The sequence below is a fragment of the Gnatocerus cornutus genome, chromosome 7, assembly GCF_029298725.1.
Source record: "Gnatocerus cornutus isolate USDA-ARS CGAHR chromosome 7, icGnaCorn1.1, whole genome shotgun sequence".
Lineage (NCBI taxonomy): Eukaryota > Metazoa > Arthropoda > Insecta > Coleoptera > Tenebrionidae > Gnatocerus > Gnatocerus cornutus.
Window position 1 is genome coordinate 19,139,634 of NC_142239.1, and position 22,259 is coordinate 19,161,892.

General features: G+C 33.0%; 1 protein-coding gene and 1 long non-coding RNA gene across 2 annotated transcripts in view; one reads left to right on the forward strand and one right to left on the reverse strand.

Annotated features, from left to right (window-relative positions):
- LOC148172137 (uncharacterized) overlaps positions 1–12,125 on the reverse strand; it is a 168,163-nt gene extending 156,038 nt beyond the window's left edge. The window contains exons 1-2 of the mRNA XM_088041278.1: positions 11,898–12,125; positions 7,453–7,728 (exon numbers count right to left, since the gene is read on the reverse strand). Of these exons, the coding sequence (XP_087897404.1) occupies positions 7,453–7,656 (204 nt within the window). The 5' untranslated portion in view covers positions 7,657–7,728; positions 11,898–12,125. The remainder of the gene's footprint in view (positions 1–7,452; positions 7,729–11,897) is intronic.
- Positions 1–22,259, forward strand: part of LOC148172139 (uncharacterized) — a 62,433-nt gene that overhangs the window by 14,169 nt on the left and 26,005 nt on the right. The gene's annotated exons all lie outside the window — the stretch shown is intronic.

Consider the following 22,259-nt stretch of genomic DNA (forward strand, 5'->3'; position numbering starts at 1 on the left):
AAACACAGAAGGTTTCTTCTCGTCGGCATAAGTTTCCTAATAACTTAACAGCTACTTGAATGTCGCGAGGTCCCGAGGGAACGCGGTTTTTGGAACGGGAACACGGGCTTGGCAAACGTTCAAAATTCCAGGTTATCATCATTCATATCATGGCGATTCGGGCGCAATCTATAAATTACGAGTGATCATTCCGGGGGAAAATATTACTCTAATTAATTAACCTCGGCCCGGCCCTGACTCTTTTAAATCGGTCTTCAATGGGAAGAATGGCGTTGATTTACGCTTTGAATGATTCGTTCCGTGCAGAGGCGAATTTAACACAAAGAAATTTTTTTGAAAAATTTAGATAAACTAAACATAATGAAAGGGAAGGCAATTTAAACAAAATGTAGAGGTCGTCCAGAAAGGATCGAGAAAATTCGAGAAAAATCCAAGGAAAATCAGCAGTAACTCTTGGAAAATCCAAACATTTAGAAAAAATTCTAGAGAAAATTGGAAGAAAAATTAAACGTAGTAAATTTAAGACAAATTGCAATTTTTATTACTTTCCGAATAGTTTAAATATTTGCTCAAATTTTCTATAGATGCTCTAGATTTCTTTCAGATTTTTCAAAATTTTGTTTAAATTTTCTATTTAGATTCTTGTTTTTCGAATTGATTATCTAAATATTTAATTGTTTTTAGAAACCGTGATTTCGAAAATCTTTCTTAGACTCGGTTTCAAATCTTTGTTAAGTTCTGTTTGTATTTTCTTTGAAGAGTTTCAATTTTTTTTTAGACTTTTCTTGAAGTCTATATTTAATCTCCCGGTTCCTTTTATTTTTAAGATTCTTCTTGGGTTTTTGAATTTTCTTTTTTTTCTAAATTTCTCTTGAATTCTTTTTAAAAGTTTTCGTTGTAATCTTCTTAGAACTTAGTTAGTCTTCAAATTTTTTGTAGTTCTCTGAATTCTCCTTTTATCCTTCAGATTTTCTTAAGGTTTTAATTAGAATTTTGAAACTTAGGCAATTTTTGTTTTGTAATTTACCATCTGTATTGCTGTCGGCACCTCCCCTTGTTCTTTCCTAGGTTCTCTAAATTCTTAAATTTTCTAGATTATTTCAATTTCTGCAGATCCAATGATTCTTTCAGATTTTCAAAAATTCTGTTATAAATTTCTAGATTTTCCTTGGATTTTTTTCATTTTTTCTAGATTGTGTCAAAATTCTCTTTAGATTCTTTTTGGAGTCATTTTCGAATTTTTAATTATCTAAATATGTAATTGTTTTTACAAACCTTGATTTCGAAAATTTTTCTTAGACTTGATTTCAAGTCTGGTAAATTCTGTTCGTATTTTTTATGCAGTCTCAGAAGTTTTTAAAATTTTTTAGAGCTCTAAATCTACAAAACCACCAGTTTTTATCAAAATTCAACGGTTGAATCGAGAAAACGGCTGAAATCTACACGAAATCATCAAAATTCTTAGAGAAATCGTTTATTTTGATGCAAAACGACGATTTGTCGCTGATTTTTGCCATTTTCTGGCTTGAATTCGCAAAGAAGAGCTCGAAATCTACAAAACCTCCAATTTTTATCAAGTTTCAGCGGCTGAATTGCAAGAAAACAGCAGAAATCTGCACGAAATCATCAAAATTTTTAGAAAAATCCGCTTATTTCGATGCAAAACGACAATTTCTCGCTGATTTTCGCCGTTTTCTGGCTTGAATTCGCAAAGAAGAGCTCGAAATCTACATGCAAAACGACGATTTCTCGCTGATTTTCGCTATTTTCTGGCATAAATTTGCAAAGATGAGCTCGGAATCTACAAAACCACCAGTTTTTATCAAGATTCAGCGGCTGAATTGCAAGAAAACAGCAGAAATCTGCACAAAATCATCAAAATTCTTAGAGAAATCCGCTTATTTCGATGCAAAACGACGATATCTCGCTGATTTTCGCTGTTTTCGGGCTTGAATTCGCAAAGAAGAGCTCGAAATCTAAAAAAAACACCAATTTTTATCAAAATTCAACCGTTCAATCGCAAGAAAACGGCTGAAATCAGCACGAAATCATCAAAATTCTTAGAGAAATCCGCTTATTTCGATCCAAAACGACGATTTCTCGCTGAGTTTCGCTGTTTTCGGGCTTGAATTCGCAAATAAGAGCTCGAAATCTACAAAACCACCAATTTTTATCAAGATTCAACGGCTGAATCGCGAGAAAACGGCTGAAATCTTGTTTATTCTTCTGGTTCTATTTATTTTTAAGATTCTTCTTGGGTTTCTATTTTTGTTTTGTATTTTCTTAATGTCGCTTCAATCTTTTTGAAAAGTTTTATTTAAATTTTTTTTAAAACCTGTTTGTTTAAAGTCTCCAAATTTTTTGTAGCTTCCTGAATTTTCCTTATATTTTCCAGATTTTCTTAAGGTTTTCATTAAATCTCTAAGTAGTCTTTAGATGTATAGATTTTCTCAAGATTTACTTCATTGGTTCTTCCAGATTCTCTTTTAATTTTCTTTTCCTTTGCTTTGAATTAAAGAAATAAAGTTATATCCTTGAATTAGATTCTTTAAATTCACAAATTATTTTTGGGTAAATGCTTTAGATAGAGCTTGCTTTTTGTAGATTCTCTCTAAATATTCAGAAGCAGATCCTCTGATTTATTTCAGATTTTCCAAAATTCCGTTTAAATTTTATAGTTCTCCTTGGATTTTTTCAATTTCTCTAGTTTGTATCCAAATACTTTTTCAATGTTCGATTTTTTTTATTCTCCAATAATTATTTTTAGAGACTTCATTTTTGAAATCGTTCTTGTTTTGCTTAGACTCGTTTTACGACTTTGGTAAATTCTGCTTGTATTTTTTGTAAAGACTCTAAATTTGCTTTGAATTTTCCCTCAAATTCTCTTTAGTCTTTTTTAATTTTTTATTTAATTTCCCACTTTTCTTTACATTTTTAAGATCTCTCTTTGGGTTTCAAAATTTCTGTTAACTTCTCTAAAGTCTTCTTAAAACCTGTTTAGAGTCTTCAGGTATTACTTAAAATCTTCAAGTATTCTTTAGATGTTTAGATTCTCTCTCGATTTTTTTTTTTGATCCTGAAATTTTTCTTCGGTGGCTTTGAATGCAAAAATATAAAGTTGTGGCAACCCGCCTCTGGCCGCAATTAATTAATCATTTCTCCGCCGTTGCATAACTCTGATCGATTTTTTCATAAACTAGCAAGATTAAGTCAGTCACGTCAACTCGCATTCCAGAAATGTCGATGTTATCGCCGTCGCTTTGTGCTCCTAATGCAAACAAAAATTAGCGATTCGATCACGACACTTAAAATTCGAATTAAAGAGTGATAAGCAATTATTGTAGAACAGCGGCCACGATAAGAATTTCCGTGGTAAGACTGCACGTCGCCATGTCTATGGCAACCCGTAAGTCCTCTTGAGCCTCTCATTGTTACATGATAATCACACGGTCCCGGGGATTTCATAATTTACTTCAGCCACTTAGGAGTTCCATTTTGCTCGGCGTCAAGATGAACGAACTCGCTCCCTCCGCGGAGACACAGCATCATTGTTTCTACGTCTCTTCCATATAAGTACTCGCTTTAAAAGCGTCATGCCTACTCTAAATATCTAAAACTGGAGGAGTTTTCCTTCGCGAGATGAAATGCGAGCACGAAAACATCGTGTTGATTTAAGTGTAATTGGAAATTGACGAGAACGAGGAACGGAAAAGCGTACTCTGTTACGTTAGCAACAATATGAAAAAAATGCGCGAGAAGCGGCTCAGTCGGTTACGTGGAATTCGCTCAAAAGTTACGTGCATCGCTTAATTAGTAATAAGATTTTGGATCAATATTTACTGTCGCTGCTTAACTTCTTGAGTTACGAAAGGATTTTATGAAAGATTGATATGCGTTACTTTTGCATAATAGTCTGCATACAGAAGCGGATTAAGGCTGGTTGGAGCCTTGTTGAAAATCAAATACCTATTTTTGCAACAAGTTGCGAAATGGGACTGTTTTTCGTTTTACTCGTTTTTTATTTCTTCTACTTATACAGGGTGTTACGGAAATGAGTACACAAAATTCAACTGGTAAGAGAACTCACCATATGCAACAACTTTTCTTAATAAAAAAAATTCTAAAATGCTTTCGTTTTCGAATTAAAAATCAATGAAAATTTGCTGTGAAAAGCGTTACCCGCCTATGCATTAGGGATACTAACCTTCGTCTATGCGACAAAAACCATTGCTTCATAAAAACGAGTGGTTACATCAGGTTGATACTTTGTCGCTCATTTGTTTGTAGAAAAAAAAAACAGCAATAAAATCACGAAAACCCAATTGAACAATTTGTTTATAAAAATTGTTCAAAATGCCGTTCTTCACTGTTAATGCATGCCTGAATTCTCCGGGCCATTGAAGTTGGTGTTCTCACAATTATCGCTGGGTTTTAGGGAATTGTTTCAGCCCCAGCATTCACACGTTCACTTAATTTTTCCACTGAATTCACGGGGTTCGCGTACACCAACTCTTTCATATGTAACCACAAGAAAAAATCGCAGAGATTTAAGTCTGGCGACGAGGGGGCCACAACACTGGTTCATTTCTACTTATCCACTTGTTTTTCAAGTGCACATTTAGCACGACCTTCCCCATAGAGATGCTTCCTATCCGTGTATTCCATGTTGGTATAAACCATTTTGTACCACCTTTTGCACTTTAAGAACGATCTGATAACTTTGACACTGTGGAAATTCACAACAAACTGATTACAACTGATCAGTCGTTTTTATGACAAAAAATTGTGATAAGGTTTAAGTCAAAAACCTCCTCGTTGCAGAAATGAAAGTGAATTTGTTTAGAGATATCGAACGGTTGGCCAAATTAAGGGCGGAAAAAAGCGAAAATTAAAATGCGTTTACGGAAACAATTATCTAGAAAAGTTGTAGATCTTGATACGTTCTAACCGGTTAAATTTTGTGTATTTAACCTGTTATGATTTTCAACATAACTGTGATACAAATATCTGAGTTTTTATTTTGAATCTAATGCAAATTGTGTAGAAAATTTGCGAAAAAAACGCTGTTTTATCAAGTTAGTTTTCAAAATTCTGACGGCGCAGCGGGAAACTACGTTTACACCAAAATTTCACAAGTCACTTCATTCACTCTTATAAAGGTTAATTTTGATTAACACGGGCATGTTGTACTTTATGGACACCAGAAATCGTTAATTAACATCGACAAAGCGACAATTTTACCAAGTAAGACTTTTGTTACAATCTAAAACGAGCCAAACGATAGATGTCATTTGTGACACAAGATGTTGACAGATGGGTGTAAACGTAGTTCCCAATTTTGACGTAATGAAATTGGAAATTAACTTGATAAAACAGCATTTTTTTTTCAAATTTTGAAGACAATTTGCATTGAATCTAAAATAACAGCTGAGATATTTTTAACACATTTATAATGAAAAAAAAATAAATTAGGGGTTGATATCACAAACCCTCACAATTAACTAAAAATTACATTTTTAAGGCGTTTTAAGGCGACGCCAAAACTATTAGTGATAAAAAACAAATTTTTGCGTCAGCTTCTAGAGCGTTGTCAACTGTGAGCTTATGCAAATTTTCAAAATTTTATCTTTAAATTTAAAGACGATTTTGGGGGTGGACACAAGTGTTGCCGGACCCTGTATTTTGTTTCTTTGACTTTTCTATAGTTTTTCTGCGATTAAGTGTTTTTCTATTTTTTTATCCTTAGATCCCCTTATTCTTGGAACTGTTTGCTGTTTCTAAATTCTCTTTAGCTTTTCTTTGGATTCTTCTCAAATTCTCTAGAAGCTTTCTAGAGTCTAGATATTCTACACTTTCAATTTTTTCTGACATTCTCCAAGTTCTTTTGTATTATCCTTAGAATCTCTTACTTTTCTATAAGTATGTATTCTCTCTAAATTTTCTTTCGATTTTCTAGAAATTCCCTTAAAATTCTTGTGTTTTACGATACTGATGTTCTACAGGGTGTTAGGTAACGTTACGGCCATAGACTAATCAGTAATTAAGGAAGGCAAACTGTCTTGGAATCCGCAATTAATTTTATTTTTTTCGTTTTAGTTAAAAAGCTACAAGGCTTTAAAATTGACCAATAGAATGGCTTCAAATAATTTTTCAATTTTACAGAAATCCAAGTAGCTTTCGGACCAAACGAATAATTTGTCACTTTCCCGTCACATTTGAAGTTTTAAATCAGTGGCGTCAATAAAAGGGAAAACAACAACGCAATTTTATTCAAAAAACAGACAACAAAGCAACACTACAATAGATGTTCAAAATGGCCACCATCTTGTTGAACACAAAATTGTAAACGACGCAACAATGTTCCCTTTATTGTACTCAACACATTTTCGTTTTGATGAACTTGATTTGTGATTTCCACAAAAATGGAACAAGTACGCCACTGATAAAAAATAAGAACTGTCAGTTTGACATCAAACAAAAAATTTCCTTCAGTAACTCTGATTAAAATTTTTGTAACCTTATGCAAATTGTTCCCTGATTGGTCACATTCAAAGCCTTCCAGCTCTTAAACGGTTCAAGAAAACCCGAAAAAAACTTCGAAACATTACTTTTTACGGCTGTCTCCATCACCCCTTTTTCTATGACCGTAACGTTACCTAACACCCTGTATGTTCTAGATTCTGTCAACACACAGAGCCTCTATAAAACAATGTAACATCCAGGGTGCTCTGAAAAACAAAAGACTGGCACCCATAGCCACCTCAAATTGTAAACACTTTTACTCTGTCGAATTTTGAGGTTACATATTTTAATTAGAGATTTCGCACAGATTATAAGGTCAGTGAGATGTCGGAAGGATCAAGTTCAAATTGACGGAACCGGAAGCAGGGTTTGATCCAGTTATTTCAAAACGAGACTGAACACAACTGTCAGTCATGTCAAATTTTGACACTTGACGTTTCTTACGTTAGTAGAGCGGCACATTTTTACTAGTTTTCAACGCCAACAACAATGTTATTTTTATAGACAATTTTCGAGCCTCACATTTATAAAATGTAAAACGAAGATTATTAAATACGTGAGGCTTCAGTTGACATTAATTAAACAATGTCAGCGACGTCAGCGTTAAAAAAATGAGTAAATTTTTACATTTTCAGTTATCCTGGTTTTAAATTTTATTAAAATCCGTTTATAATTAACAAAGATACTGAAATATTCTAGGTGGGCGACGCTGTATATTTGCCTTTGCTGTTTTCTTTAAATTTCTTTATCTTTATGTGACAAATTAAAAAAAATTAAGTCTGTCATGTAATAAAATGCTGCATTTTTCCGCTCGGCTATGAAATCCCGAAAAATGTGAACGAATCCTTTCTCTGATCGGGCTTTCATTTCCCCAACACGCACACGTCACCCTCCATGACAGAAACCCATGCAAAGACATGAATGTAATACCTTTTTGTTGTCCCTGAATTTGAGCCATCCCGCGATGACGGTTTGATCCGGCGTCGTCGGGATTTCAGTAAACAGTTGGTCCCCTTCTCCATCGGAATCGGTGAGAATATCAGGTGCATGTCCTATGCTCCTCGCAGGCGAACTACAGCAGGATTCGGTCAATCTCCTGCCGAGCAGCGGCGAATTGTAGGCGCTCTCTGACATTTCTTTCTTATTAATTACAAACGACAGAGTTTTTGTTCGTTTGGATATTTACTTGCGGCTTTATTTGGAGAGCTGAGGGAGATACGAGTATTAATCAAGTTTACACAAACCCAAAGCCGGTTTGTTTAGCCGAAATATGTAAATTTCAAGCGAGGAAAAAACGAGAATGTCACGCTTGATATTTCGAGCGAGACTTTGGAAACTTTCCAATAATAAGTTTTCAAGTTATTGTGCTCAGAGGTCACTTTGTGTCCCCCAAGAATCAAGAATCTACAAAAAGACGGGGTTATGTATGACGAAACTTTCAAATGAAGATTTATTGTCAAGACGCCGCATTTGCATTCCTGGAGCTTTCATTAATTCAACGCGAATTTTATCAATGATTGAAAGAACAATTGTCTGCGGTTGTCTTCGGGAATTAATTGCGCCGCAGCAATTAAACCTGTGCTAATTAATTTCAGAAAATTGTTTCAGGACAATCTGTTTCCGTCGACTACATTTATAACAACAAATCGAGCCCGTATATCATTTAGATTGCGGACGAACAACGAGAAATATAAACACACGACTCTTATATTAAACGAGTGACCTTTCCACGACCCGAAAAACGAGAATAAATCAAAAGAAAGTGGCCATAATTCAGGAAATTTCATGTTTACTCTACTTTTATTCCATATCGCGCCACTTTCTTTAGCTAGCCCGCAACTAAACGACGTCGTTGGATGGGAACAAACTCTTTTATTTGTTCTGCCGACATTGAAAATGACAATTTTCGTCTCACATGTAAAATACATGAACGTGCAATTGACGGCACTCTCGCCGAAACCGAAATGTGAGGCGTTGCGCTGTGAGGCTCCGGCGAGAGAACTGTACATAATTTTATTCGCAATCATTACCGTAATGTGGGTATTTTTAACATGCAGAAGGTTCAAAAATGCGTCATTTTTGACAGAACAGTGCTGCTCTTGATCTGAACGACAAAACGTCAACAAATGTCAGTTCGAAATCAACATTTTAAAAAATTCTTTTTGTTATTTTACATTATAAATGTTAAAAGGTTGGAACTCCAGCGCCAAGTTGCGAACTTTAGATTACTCAAAAAGCAATAAATAAAATCAAAAAACTAAACAATCAAAAAACGAAGCAAATAAATAAACTTGAAATTGGATAAATTGTTGACAGTTTTCAGGCATTGGCGGGAAATTTAAATTTTACATTGTACATTGCACGTTATAAGTTTTTCCAAAAGTGCACTGAACATGATTTCGCAGTAATGAAACATTTTTTCAACCCCGAATAATCTACTAGCTCTCTGCTTTTTACAGGGTGGTTCATAATGAGCCTATTCTACTTCAAAATTGAGGAGCACCTTGTAAATATCGTAAAATCTTGATTTTTCTAAAAAACTAACTAAAATGTACTACGAAGAAAAATTATTTTCTCTACTTCCAAATTTGAAAGCTGATTTAAGTTGCCAACTTCGTAATGGTAAGTGACATTATAAAAATATCACGTCACCTGTGACTAAAGTGGTACTGGTAGTAATGTGAGGTCGTAGAAAAAGTATAGTATGTAACACGTTTATAAACTATTTTAGACAATTGTTCTTTAAACACTCGCTCCGCTCGACAAAACGAACGTTTACAAAACTTGATAAATTATAATTACTGTTTTATTAAAAATGATACATCCTATATTTTTTATTATTGACCAAAATAAAATAAATTTTAATTAAATTTAAAAAAAATAATTTTAATGTTAAAATACATACATAAAACCAATGCAACATTTAATTTTAGTTTAGGCCGATTCATAATTAGAAATCCATGGTGTTTTATTAAAAAAAAAGTTATTTTACTTTAAAATAAACTGCTTATAAATTACACCCTGTATGTTACGTTCGAATTACTTATCTTGAAAACAAAAATTTACTTTTTTGGTTACATGTTTGCATTAACTAAAAATATTTTTTTAAAATAAGCAAGTTGGCTTCTACTTTTAATATAACCGAAAAATATCAAAAAATATATTTTTAGGCGACTTAAACTAAAAATAAAATTTTTAGGCCTTAAAAGCGGCCTAAAAGTGAGTCTTTTCTGGCCGCAAACATTTTCGGCCGATCTATGGTGGCGCCATCTATCCATAATTTTGCATATTACATCAAGATACCGATATTACCCTCAATTTTGTAATTATTTGGGTAAAATCAAATCGACAAACTGCTGCAAAGTGCAACAAAGACGTGTTGAATTATTGAAAATGAACATGGATAGCAGTGCTGTTGCAACAACATCAAAAAGCACATCAAACCTAATTCATACAAATTGTGAAGCTGCACATGTCGAAACGGCAAATGTAAGTAAAAAAAATATGAACTTTTCTAAAGAATTCATAAATATTTCCAATTGTTCAGTTGTTATAAATGATTAAATCAATAAATCATATGTAAAAATTAATTAACTAGTAAATTTAATGATGTCGCCTAAAAAATCTTGTGTGTATCACGGCCAAAAAGTGCCATTTTGCCCTCGCCTTCTTTCTGGCCTCGGCTAGCGCCTCGGCCATTAAAAAAAGGCTCGGCCAAAAAAGAACCACTTTTTGGCCTTGGTACACAAATAGCTATTTTTTTTATTCCATTTGTTTTCTCATCATTTGTAGATTTTGAGAATAAACTCATTGAGGACCACCCTGTATAATTTTGAAAAAAGTAATACTAGAGCCTTCTGATTCCGAATCTGAAGTCCGTTTTGCTACAACAGGTCCGGACTTAAAGTTATTTTTGAAAAATTTTTTTTTTTTGGATAAAGAGTACATTTTTTTTTTAGTTTTTCTTACATACAAAGTTATAGAATTGTACAACACTGTTTTAGAATGTCAATTTAATAAGTTTTCTTATTTATTATTTATTAGTACTTTCCATGATATTTTTGAAAAACTAATCTCATGTCCCAAAAAATATGCCTATTTAGTAATTTTGTATGTAACTCAAGAATAATTGGATCGATTTGTTATTGTAATACATCGTTGAAAACATTGAAGTTTTGCCCTTTTGACGCTCCAACAAATGCATTGCTATCTCTTATCGTTTAGGAGTTACAAGACAAAAAACTTGAGAAGTTATTTGAAAAGTCAAAACTTTTCGTTATTTTTGTCGATTTCTTTAAAAAATTAATACCATTTTATAGACCCATATTGAGTTTTAAAGTAACTATAAAGCTAACGAAGCTTGAAAACTGCTTGGTTTTTTTGCTTTTACTTCGGAACAACAAAATTAGATTGTGGAAATCTTTGAAAAGAATTTTTCAGAATTTTTTGGAAAACTCACGAGTAAGTATTACACAAATACTCGCCAATCTGTTAGAAAGTTGATTTATTGAAAAACTACAGCTTTGTGGGCATTCAAATTAAAAATTGTACTTTGAAAGTCAACGAAGGGTAATTTAATTTTTTTTTTAATCACTTTATTTTCTTTAACATCTAACTTCTAAATAACAAGAGATAATAACTTATTTAACATCGTGTTAGAGAGCTTAGATTTCAACCTTTCTTATGACATCGTAGATCAGATTTAAGAGTTCTTTGCAAAATGTACACCCAAAACAAAAAGTTTCAAAAAACCGTTCGTTTTGTTCAAATATCTTTCGTTGGAAAGCTCATTTAATTATCATTCCAACAATGTATTAAAACGTTTAATGATGTTGCAAGTTGTTAAGCAAAACTGAAAAAAAAACAAAAATGAACGCGGTGGACTCAGAAAAACTAATTTTACAAACATCTCTGAGTCCTGACCTGATCAAGCAAAACGAACTCGTTGACTAGTGTTAATATACATATAAAAATCAGTATCCCTGCTCAAATGCTATCAAGTTCTTTCAGCGCTTGTTCTGCAAATAACTATTGTTTAAATTTCAACCGCGTCTCTCCACTAATTCATATCATAATATAAATCGTCCTTTTTGAGTCAAAAACATGGAAACGGACTTTTTAAAATGTAATATCCATGTAAACGTCAGTAATTAAATTAAAAAAACTCGAGCTTTTAAATCCGCGTCCGAAAATAATGACGTTAGCACTTAAATTATTTGTCATGTTGGCATGCATGAAAAAACCAGCACTGCTCCAATTTGAATTTTTTTTGTCGTGCCAAGTCGCAATTCTGCTCCGATTAAACTCCCTTCATTTCCATAGAAATTATGATAGTTTCAGCTAAACAAACCACAACAAAAAGTTGGATGATTTACCTCAAATACCTGCGCGCATCCTCGTTTAAATATTACAGGAGACGCGGCAGGTTAACCGATAAACAAACCGAAAACACTTGGATTATTCAAAATGTGGCTTTTGCCGGCACAACACACCACCACAGAATGTTTACTTGGAACAAATAGGTAAATGATATTTTTTCGGTCGACAAGACACGACGAGTTAGCTTTGCAGATATGGTAGTGGATATGGAAATCGAGTGGATTCGATGCTTCCAGAAACACGCTCGGATGCACCTGCAACAAACATGACATAAAAGCCAATAAAGAGGTGAAATGCGGAAAAATTGATTGGGGCGAGTTAGGGGTGCACCCACATATAAACAATGGTATTAATCGGAGGTGGCTTTGCATTTTTCGACGTCGGACTTATTGTTAGTGGATCTCCATACTAATTGAAGGCTTGACACATTGGCGGAGAAGTAACGGGGGTCAAGGGCATTTAGATTTTAATTACTTTATACAACGTTTTTCCATTCTCACAACTAATAAGCAACTCAATATAAGTAACCTCCCTAAATTTGATTACCCTGGCGTTAAAATTACCAAAGTTACAACCCTTAATATATTTTTTCGAAAAATTCTAGTTGATCTATAAAAAAAAATTTCAAATTTTGTTTCTTCTTATGTAAATTAATGAATTAGAAACCGCACCAAATTTAGTTACGGTGGCGTTAAAATTACCAAAATTACACCCTTAAAAAAATATATTTTTTTATTTTTCCGAAAAATAAAACATTCTTAAAACCGTCGCTTTTGCTCTATAATTTTGAAACTTGGCACAATTAGATAGTAGGTTTAAGCTAGTTACCTCTGCAAATTTGAATGTTGTGGCGTTAAAAGTACTACAGTTACAGCCGTTAATACATTTTTGCAAAATTTTGGTTTATCAATAAAATCAAAAATTTCAAATTTTGAGTTTTTTGCTATAAATATAAGTTTGGCAATCAAACCGTTGTAACGTCTCCCAGTTTAGTTGCTGTGGCGTTAAAATTACCGAAGTTACTCCTTTAAGCACAAAAATTAAAGTTTTCGAATCGTCCAAAAACTAAAAAAACCTCAAGTTAGTCCCTTTTGCTCTGTAATTTTGAAATTTGGCACAGTTAGTAAGCTAATCGATACTAGCAACCTCTCTAAATTTGAATGACATGGCGGTAAAATTACTAAAGTTATGGCGGTTAACACATTTTTGCAAAATTTTGGAACATCTCGAAAATCAAAAATTTCAAATTTGGTCCCTTTTGATGTAAGTATTAGTTTGCAATTTAACACAATTAATAAGCAAGTCTGAATTAGTAACCACACTAAGTTTAGTTGCTGTGGCGTTAAAATTACCAAAGTTACACCTTTAAGCACAAAAATTTAAGTTTTCGAATCGTCCAAAAAGTAAAAAAAACCTCAAGTTAGTCCCTTTTGCTCTATAATTTTGAAATTTGGCACAGTTAGTAAGCAAGTATAAACTAGCAACCTCGTTAAATTTTAATAACATGGCGGTAAAATTACTAAAGTTATAGCGGTTAACACATTTTTGCAAGATTTTGGAACATCTCGAAAATCAAAAATTTCAAATTTGGTCTATTTTGATGTAAGTATTAGTTTGCAATTTAGCACAATTAATAAACAAGTCTAAGTTAGTAACCGTACCAAATTTAGTAGCTGCGGCGTTAAAATTACAAGAGTCACAACTCCAAAATCAAAATTATTTGCAGTTTTTCGTTCATAAAAAAAAAATAAAAAATTCTAAAATCACTCGCTTCTGCTTTACGCTTTTGAAATTTTACGAAATCAGTAGCTAAGTTTAAGTCAAGTCTCCCTTAATTTAATTCAATTGGCCTTGAAATTACTAGAGCTACAACTCTTAATACCAATTTTCGTCATTTTTGGTTCATCAAAACAAAAAGAATTCTTCAAATTACATAGTTGTTCTTGCTCTATAAATTTCGAAATTTCGCACAGATTGACGTAGCATTAAAATTACCAGAGTTACAAGCTTAATATCAGTTTTTGCCGAGTTTGATTCATCCAAAAAAATAAAAAAAAATTAAATCAGTCATTTTTGCTCTATAATTTTGAAATTTGGTACAGTTAGTAACCAAGTCTACACTAGTAATCTTCCCAAATTTAATTGCCGTAGCGTTAAAATTACCAGAGTTACACCCTTAACATTTTATTTTGGATTCATCCCTATAATAGATATATTTTTTTTAGTTTGACCTGTTTTGATGTGTGTATATTTGTAACATTAAGCACGGTTAATAAGAAATTTTGGATTAGTAACCACCCCAAATTTGATTAATCTAGCGTTGAAATTACCCAAAAAAATCCAACACCGCCTTTGATTAACATCGAACAGAATCCACCCCATCCGCTCTGATATTTACGTTTCTTCGTGGTACCGGAAAGGACCAAAACCTAAAATTACAGCCCTCTGTAAACCCGGCGTCGGATTTGAGGTTTTGTAATGTAATTATAAAGTCGATAAAACGATTTATGGTAGAAAACGCAATGAAAAATGAATGGCTGATAAAATATTGATCAAGAGAGACAAACAAGAAGACGTTGACCCAGTTATTACGACGAAGCGAATTTAAAAGAGAATTCGGTTGTGGTTTATTTTAATTTTCGTTGAAAGCGATGATTAAGATAAGGAAGGAAAAGTTGAAATCGACCTGGGAAAGAAGGAATTTTGCTTTCCGGAGCGCCCGGAATAAAAAGTGCAGTCCCCACGGTTTCATTAAATTATCAGATCATTTGATTAATTAGAAACTTGACTAATTGTTTGGAAAAACAAGTTTAAATTTGCTGATACAGTGATGTATGTCGGGTAAATAATCAGAAATGCGTTTTGCTCCATCAGGTCCGGATTCAGAGATATTCTTATTATTTTTTTAGACTCTTCTGTATGTACAATTTTTCAGTACATTTTCTTCAGTTTTTCTTGAAAACTTGCAAAGTTATCGAATTGCTTGGCAGTGTTTTGGAAAAACAATTTAATAAGCTTTTCAACGACGTATAGAACTCATCGCTAGGCTTAGTACATCCCTGGATATTTTTGAAAATCTGATCTCATGTCCCTAAAAACGTTTTTTTAGTGATTTTCATACGCAATTTTGCATACAATTCAAGAATTATCAGATCGATTTTTTTATTTTAATTCATCATTGAAAAGATTGAGATCTTACCTTTGTGACGTGCTAACAAATGCACTATATTTTCTCGCTTAGAAGTTACAGGACAAAAAACATTGTAAAGTTTAAAAAAAAAAATTAAAAAAATATATCTTTTGGCGATTTTATTAAAAAAATCAATTACATTACGTACAAATCGTAATTTTTAGACACATATTAAGCTTTACAGTGACTTTAATGCCAACGTAGCTCAGAATGACACATTTTAGAAAATTTTTTGATGAGGAAAAGTTTTTAGTTTCCTTTATAGACCAACAAAATTAAAGGGTGGAAATCTTTGAAAGAAATCGTTCAAAATTTTCTGGAAATTTTAATGGGTATCTATTAGTCAAAAAACTAAAATTTTGTGAGCATTCAAATTAAAATTTTTACAAAATCTTCGAAAGTCAACAAAAGGTAATTTTTTCTAAAACCTTAATTGGACCAAATATTAAAGGATCAACCCTTATATTCTCTTTTTAAACTAATCTTATTAATCAAATAAAAAAGTTATAACAACTGAACAAGGATTAATTATTAACAAATTAAACTTTAAAAATAAAAAAAAATCAAATCCAAAATTAAAAAAATAAAAACTATAAAAAAATAAAGATAAGCTAAAAACATTATAACATTATAATTAGGAAGTTTACTCAACTTAAGCCTTCAATAACTTCAGGAAATCAGAAATGAAAGACTGCTGCTCCAAGTTTTGTAATAATAGATGTGTTTATTATTTAAATCAAAAAAGCTACTCCAAGAAAAACACAAATAATCAAAAAAATTAAACAAATCAGGACCAAAACAATGTCCTTCAAAACCAATATTACTTGTAAATAAAATGTTCATGTTATATTTTTGTTATAATGATTAAACTAGTATATTTTTATGTAATTTTTTTTGTTAGATGATTATAAGAAATTCGGCAATTATAATTTTCACCTGTTTATTCTAAAAATCACTTCTTTAGCATGTAACATCTAAATGACCAGAGATAATAGCGCATAGCAAAGATCTCAACCTTTCTACGTATTACATTAAAATTAAACTAATTTAAGAGTTCTTGGCAAAAAAGTATTTTCCATGCAAAAACTTTTTAAAACGTTGCGTTTTTTGAAATTTTTATCGGTTTTTCTCAAATATCTTGGCCAAAACTAACTCACTCGGCAATTTCTATAGTTCGTTGGAAAGCTCATTTAATTACCTTTTAACAATGTATCATAAAGTTTAATGATTTTGCAAGTTGATAAACAAAATTTAAGAAAAACGAAAGTGAGCGCGGTGAATTGAAAAAAACTAATTTTACAAATATCTCTGAGTCCTGACCTGATGGAGCAAAACGGGCTTCAATTCAAGATCAGAAAGCAATAGAACAATAAAATGACAGCCCAGGCAAAAAAAATAGTCACATGGAAATTATTTCAATATTCGTATTTACTTTGACTGGACCATAACAGCGGACCGGATAATCCAAACATGTTGATTTCTGTAATCCGCACTTTATCGGAAAAAGGAACAAATAATGTGATTGTTGCTTACGGTTTTGACAGCTTCCGGTGACTGCTGATTATACCGGAAGTTGCAGTTAACTTTGTTACTTTAAACGTAAAAAGTTAGTGACTTTTATTCGGACGCTCTGTATATTCGGCCTGACATCTTTGTGTTCGGATTATGCATACATCACAGTATTCCAAAAATAATATCTCGATTAATTTGGACCGTCACAATTATTTATATATTCCGCGCTGTCACTAACAAAAATAAATAAAATCTGCATGCACCCAATTAAAATTCTGTCAAATTGACAACGAGTTCTCCCACAAAAATAAATTGATAAACATAATCATAAAATCGGTAAATTTCCGAGTACAAATGAGATCGTCTCCCCGATACGTCTTGAATGAATTTTAATTCTAGATAAAAGACTCAATTTCAGGATTCAAAACGGGTCTCTGGAAAATATTAGATAGGAGTTTTTTTCATTCATTTTTAATAACTCGTTTTTTTTCAAGTTACCTCGTCTGATATGTCAACAATGCCAGCGCGCCGCCACCAAAGCACTCACACGCGAAACTTTGTTCACCACCCACCGAAAAATCGCACGTAAAACACGCGAAGGAAGCCGTGGACGTCGTTGACGCTCCGGCGTCGAAAAACCGAATGAGCGCCGATTGGAACCATCATGCTAAGCGTCGCGACGTCGCGCGCACTTCTTCTCAACATCATCAACAACGAGCAGAATTGCCATAATTACGTGTTATTATGACGTCTAATGCTTAAGTTGAATAAATAATGTTAAACAAAGCGGAAGAAGCGTCGCGACGGCCGTACGGCGATGATCAAGAGGTCGAGTTTAATTATTGGATGTCGGCGGCGGTGGATGGCATTCCTCCGGTTTATTAACTCGAAATCGATATGTCAATTCGGGACAGTGAAAATTATTTAGGAAAAGTTTAAGTTGAGTTGAACGCGATTATAAAAATTAAGTTTTCTGTGGAGCTGTTAAAAGGGGCGACATTGCACGCAAACGCCTCGTACAGGATATTGCGCTGGGAAATTAAGGAAAACGTGTTGGTTTAGACTGGAAATGTATTTAATATTTTCTGTGCAATTACATTGATATTTCCACTTAACACGAACTTAATTGCTTAATTCTTCGGTTGGGGAAATTGGGTAATAAACGGGTTTTCCAATTGGGAAAATGGGGAAAAAATTAGATATCGAAGTGACATTTCGCAGGGCTGCCAACACTTTGCAGATTCCGAAGCTCCAAAAAAAAATTATGTACAAGTCTGCCAACGCTAGTGTTTCTTGCTAAAATTGCTTTTAATTATTATGAAACTAATCAGTAATAAATAATTTGTTTTTTACGTGTAGAGGAAACATAGCCTTATCAACGCAAGGTCAGTCGAAGGCTTGTGTAGCCTTTAGCTGATCAGATAGAGTTAATTTGTTCTCATCCAACGACTGAGCTTTCATTATATATTTTTTAAATTATGGATTTGATTGGTTCAGGCCATGTCGGTGGCCCCTGTACAGACCGGCCTTAACAAGATTCTTTATTATTTATCATGTTCGTTTCAGTAAAAATCTCCTTCTTAGTTTACCGGCGGTGTTGAACTTAACCTCGATAGATTACTGACAGCTGACTTGTCTCGCGTCTCGACTAAATCCATTATTCACGTTAAGAAGCGCACCCCGGCTGCATAGGAAAGCAATAACAGGAACAATTCGAAGCGGGGGTGCGCCTCCCTTACTATTACAGAGATTTACCGAAGAAGCGTCCGTTTCATTCTGACTGTTTCGTGGTCGACAAGGCACTAAACGTGCCATCAGTGGTTAAACGAACGACCGACGGAACGTATTTAACACATGTGGGTGAATTTTTACACAAACCACACAGGAGCGCCTGCCACAATAAAAACGAAACGATTTATAATACAGGGAAAAAGTGCCTGGAAAAATCCGGCTCTCGGGAGGAGGTTTCCTGCAGTTCTGCGAGAGCGAATATTTATTTATTGAAATTGTTTTAATATTGCAGAGGAGATAATTTATTAATGATGATAATGGTGTTATTTTAATACTCGATTCCGATGCACGACGATAAATCTAAATAATTGTCGATATTAGAGCCGATGGTAATTCCATTTAGATTATGTTGTTTCGCTTGCCGGCGACGCATTTAATTAAATGTATATTTTATGACAACTTTCCGGGTTGATGTATGTTGATTTTTGCCCACGACAATGTACAGGGTGCTAACGAAAACTTGCCGAATTATCATAACCAAATATTTGGTTCATTCTGGCGAGTTAAGATCTGTTTTCCTGTATGTCTTTAAAGTCTCTAGTTCTTTTTAGATCCATTTTAGATGTTAATGAATCTAATTTTCGTAATGATTTTTTATACAAGGTGAGCTTATTCGACATTTTTGTCAAAAATTACAAATCTTATAGAAATTTCAAATTTTTGAACTAAAATAAGCGGATAAGACAAATCGAATGGAAATACTTCCATTACTAACACTCCAATATCTGGATAGTACATCTAAATTGAAAGATTTTCTGAAAAATCTCAAAAATTTAGATCAACAATTTTTATTAATAAAACGAGTTAAAAAATTTAAGCAATTATTTACACTTGAAATTTTGGCAATTTTGATGCTCGAGGAATGAAATTTGGAGAGATTACTATTTTAAATTTTTTAATTAAATGGCAAAATTTTTAAAAATTTGGACCAACACAGACACATTTTAGAAGTTTTTACTTATACAAGGACTAAAAATTTTAAACATTTTATATTCACACCTGTAATTTTGGCAGTTTTTATGTTAGAACAATGAAATTTAGGGGAATTACTATATTTGAGTTGCTAATTAAGTGAGTAAAATCCTAAAAATTTATGCCAACTCAAACAAATTTTAGAAATTTCACTTTTAAATCGAATTAAAATTTTTAAACATTTTATGTTTATACTTGTAAATTTGGAACTTCTTATGCTAGAACGATCAAATTTGGGAAAATTAGTATTTTCGACTTGTTAATTGAGTGGTCCAAATACCAAAAATTTAAACCAATTTAGTCAAATTTTAATTTTTTTACTGATAAAATGATCTAAAAATATCTTAGATCACTTATTCACACCTGTGATTTTAGTAGTTTTTATCTTAGGGCTATAACATTTGGTTTGATTAGTATTTTTGACTTGCTGATTGAGTAGCCCAAATCCCAAAAATTTAGACCAACCCAGACAATTTTTGAAAATTTTCGCTCACAAAATGAGCTAAAAATTTCAAACATTTTATATTCAAACCTGTGATTTAAGCAATTTTTAGAACAATAAACATTTTTCTAGTATTTTTTTCAAGCGTATTGGCTTCTCCATATTCCCTTTGGACCGTTTCAGATTTAGCGTGCACATTTCCAGCACGATGGACGCATGTAATCTCCCACAAGTTGTCTGACACCTCTCATAATAAAATTAATGCTATCACTCCACATGTGCAATTTGATCGCTATACAAAGGGCCGTAATGATAATAAAAGGTCCCCATCCGTGGCACGTGAGTAATAAAAGGCAATTCCATCATTGCCATTAGACGACATCCAGTCTAAAGAAACGGCAAAGAAGCGCTCTGATTGTCCGCATTGTGCTGCACAGAATGACTCACTCTCTTCATTTGTATTGTTATTTCTCTGGAAAATATGCTGCACTCATCTTCAATGTAAATTACTTGTAATAGCAAACTACCGCCCTGTTCTCTCTCCTGATTGACGGACGGCCGAGGGAGAAGTCGGGTTTTAGTATTTTAATATTTCATAAATCAACCCTGACTGGTTAGTTATTCCATTCCACGACTCCACCACCAACTACTAAATTAAACAAAATCCCTGGAAAAATATTCTGATTATGGGAGGAAGAGATGCCACTTATCAAGTCGAAATTGGAATTTCTACACATTGCTTGTAAAACAGTCGGGTTTAGAGCTTTTGTGCGCTTCATAATACACCCTCCGCGTTGAAATCATTCATATCTTCCACTCGGTTTGGTAACAATGAGAGGAAGATCTGGATTTGCATAAATTCGCTTGTTGATGTCTTTGCAAATGTGGGCGCTGCAAGGACCAAAAACATTCAAACGTTTGTTTAAACTCGCTTCCGTTTGTTAACACGGAAAGGCCCAAGGGACGGAATAATTAAAAACGACGCACACAAAAATCCCACATCTAACAAGACTCCGATTCAACTGGCATTTATCCAAAATATCCCAATAAATTTCCTTCGGTAATCCTATTAGCTGAGCGTCATTCTTGATTTCTGCACGACAAAGGGGATTTTTTCACTTTTTACCCTCTGTCCAATTCAACTCGACTCTCCCAAACCGCTTACCGAACAAATATCTAACGATAAACCTAATTGTAGGATAACAAATAGGCGGCGGTGTTTAAAACAATCGCCGTGTCCTGCATCCCCAGGCTATCTGCGATCCCTAGAGTACGCCTATGTGTCCCCTCTTTGCCATTCTTTCCACTCTCATGAGCCCCAGGACCATAAATTTCAGAAGCTTTTAATTTTATAATTACCGTGTCGAGTTATTTACATACATATTTCGTTCCTAGCAAGAGGGTGCCTGATAAACTTTTAATATGAAAGGTTCTACTGTAATAAGACTGGAAATTATTGGCAGATTTTCTACAAAACGACAGGGATTCAAGGCACATTATTGGAATGTTAAAAAAACGAGTTTGGAACAACTGAAACTTCAGGCTAGGAAAATCACATTAAAAATTGCTCTAGAGAAATTAACACTGAAACCATCCAAGCGCTTGGAATTATTTTATTAGCTCGCGTTGTTTTTAAAGTATTATGACAAAACGATCAAATCCGTGCTTATTTCTTGGCCTAAAGGTACATAGGCTGTCCAAAATAGCGGAGTATTAAAATTTTGAGAAATGCCAAAATTATTATTTGAAAATTTTTGTTTATTTGTTTTTTAAGTCTTTTGGTATAAAATTTTGTAATTTGTTTATAAGTAAGCAAGGCACAAAAAGTCTTCATATTTGGTATATGAAGCGTTAAACTGCTAAAATTACATTTGTAAATAAAAAAAAATCTAAAATTTTGTGTTTTGGTACATACAGTTAATAAACAAAACGATAGCGAATAATAATTCCTTCAAATTTGTGTCTTTTACATCAGATTTTGGTAATTTTCGTTTAAAATTAAAACACCTTTAAGCCTATAACTCTATTTAGATTGTCTCTAATTTCCATAGAGCCTCTGGATTAGACTCAGTCTAATTTTCATTAAATACATTATATTTTCTTTATTTTAGATTATTTTTTAAAGCATTTCTAGAATTTTTCTAGACTAGTGTTTTTTTAGACTATCTTCAGTTTTAAGTTTTTTTTTTGATTTCATTTTTATTGGATTTTCTAGATTTACATTAGATTAATTTCTCTGTTGATTTGTATGAGATTTTTATATTTTTATTTCTTGGACAGTGTTAAGAGTCTGTAATTTCTTTTAGAATAATTTTTGATGGTCCTAACTTCTGTGGATCGTTTAAATTCAATTTAGATTAAATATAATTTCTCTTTAGATTCTCTAGGTTTTCTAACATTATTCTCTAAATTTGTTTGATTTCTTTGTAAAATATTCAACCAAATTTGACT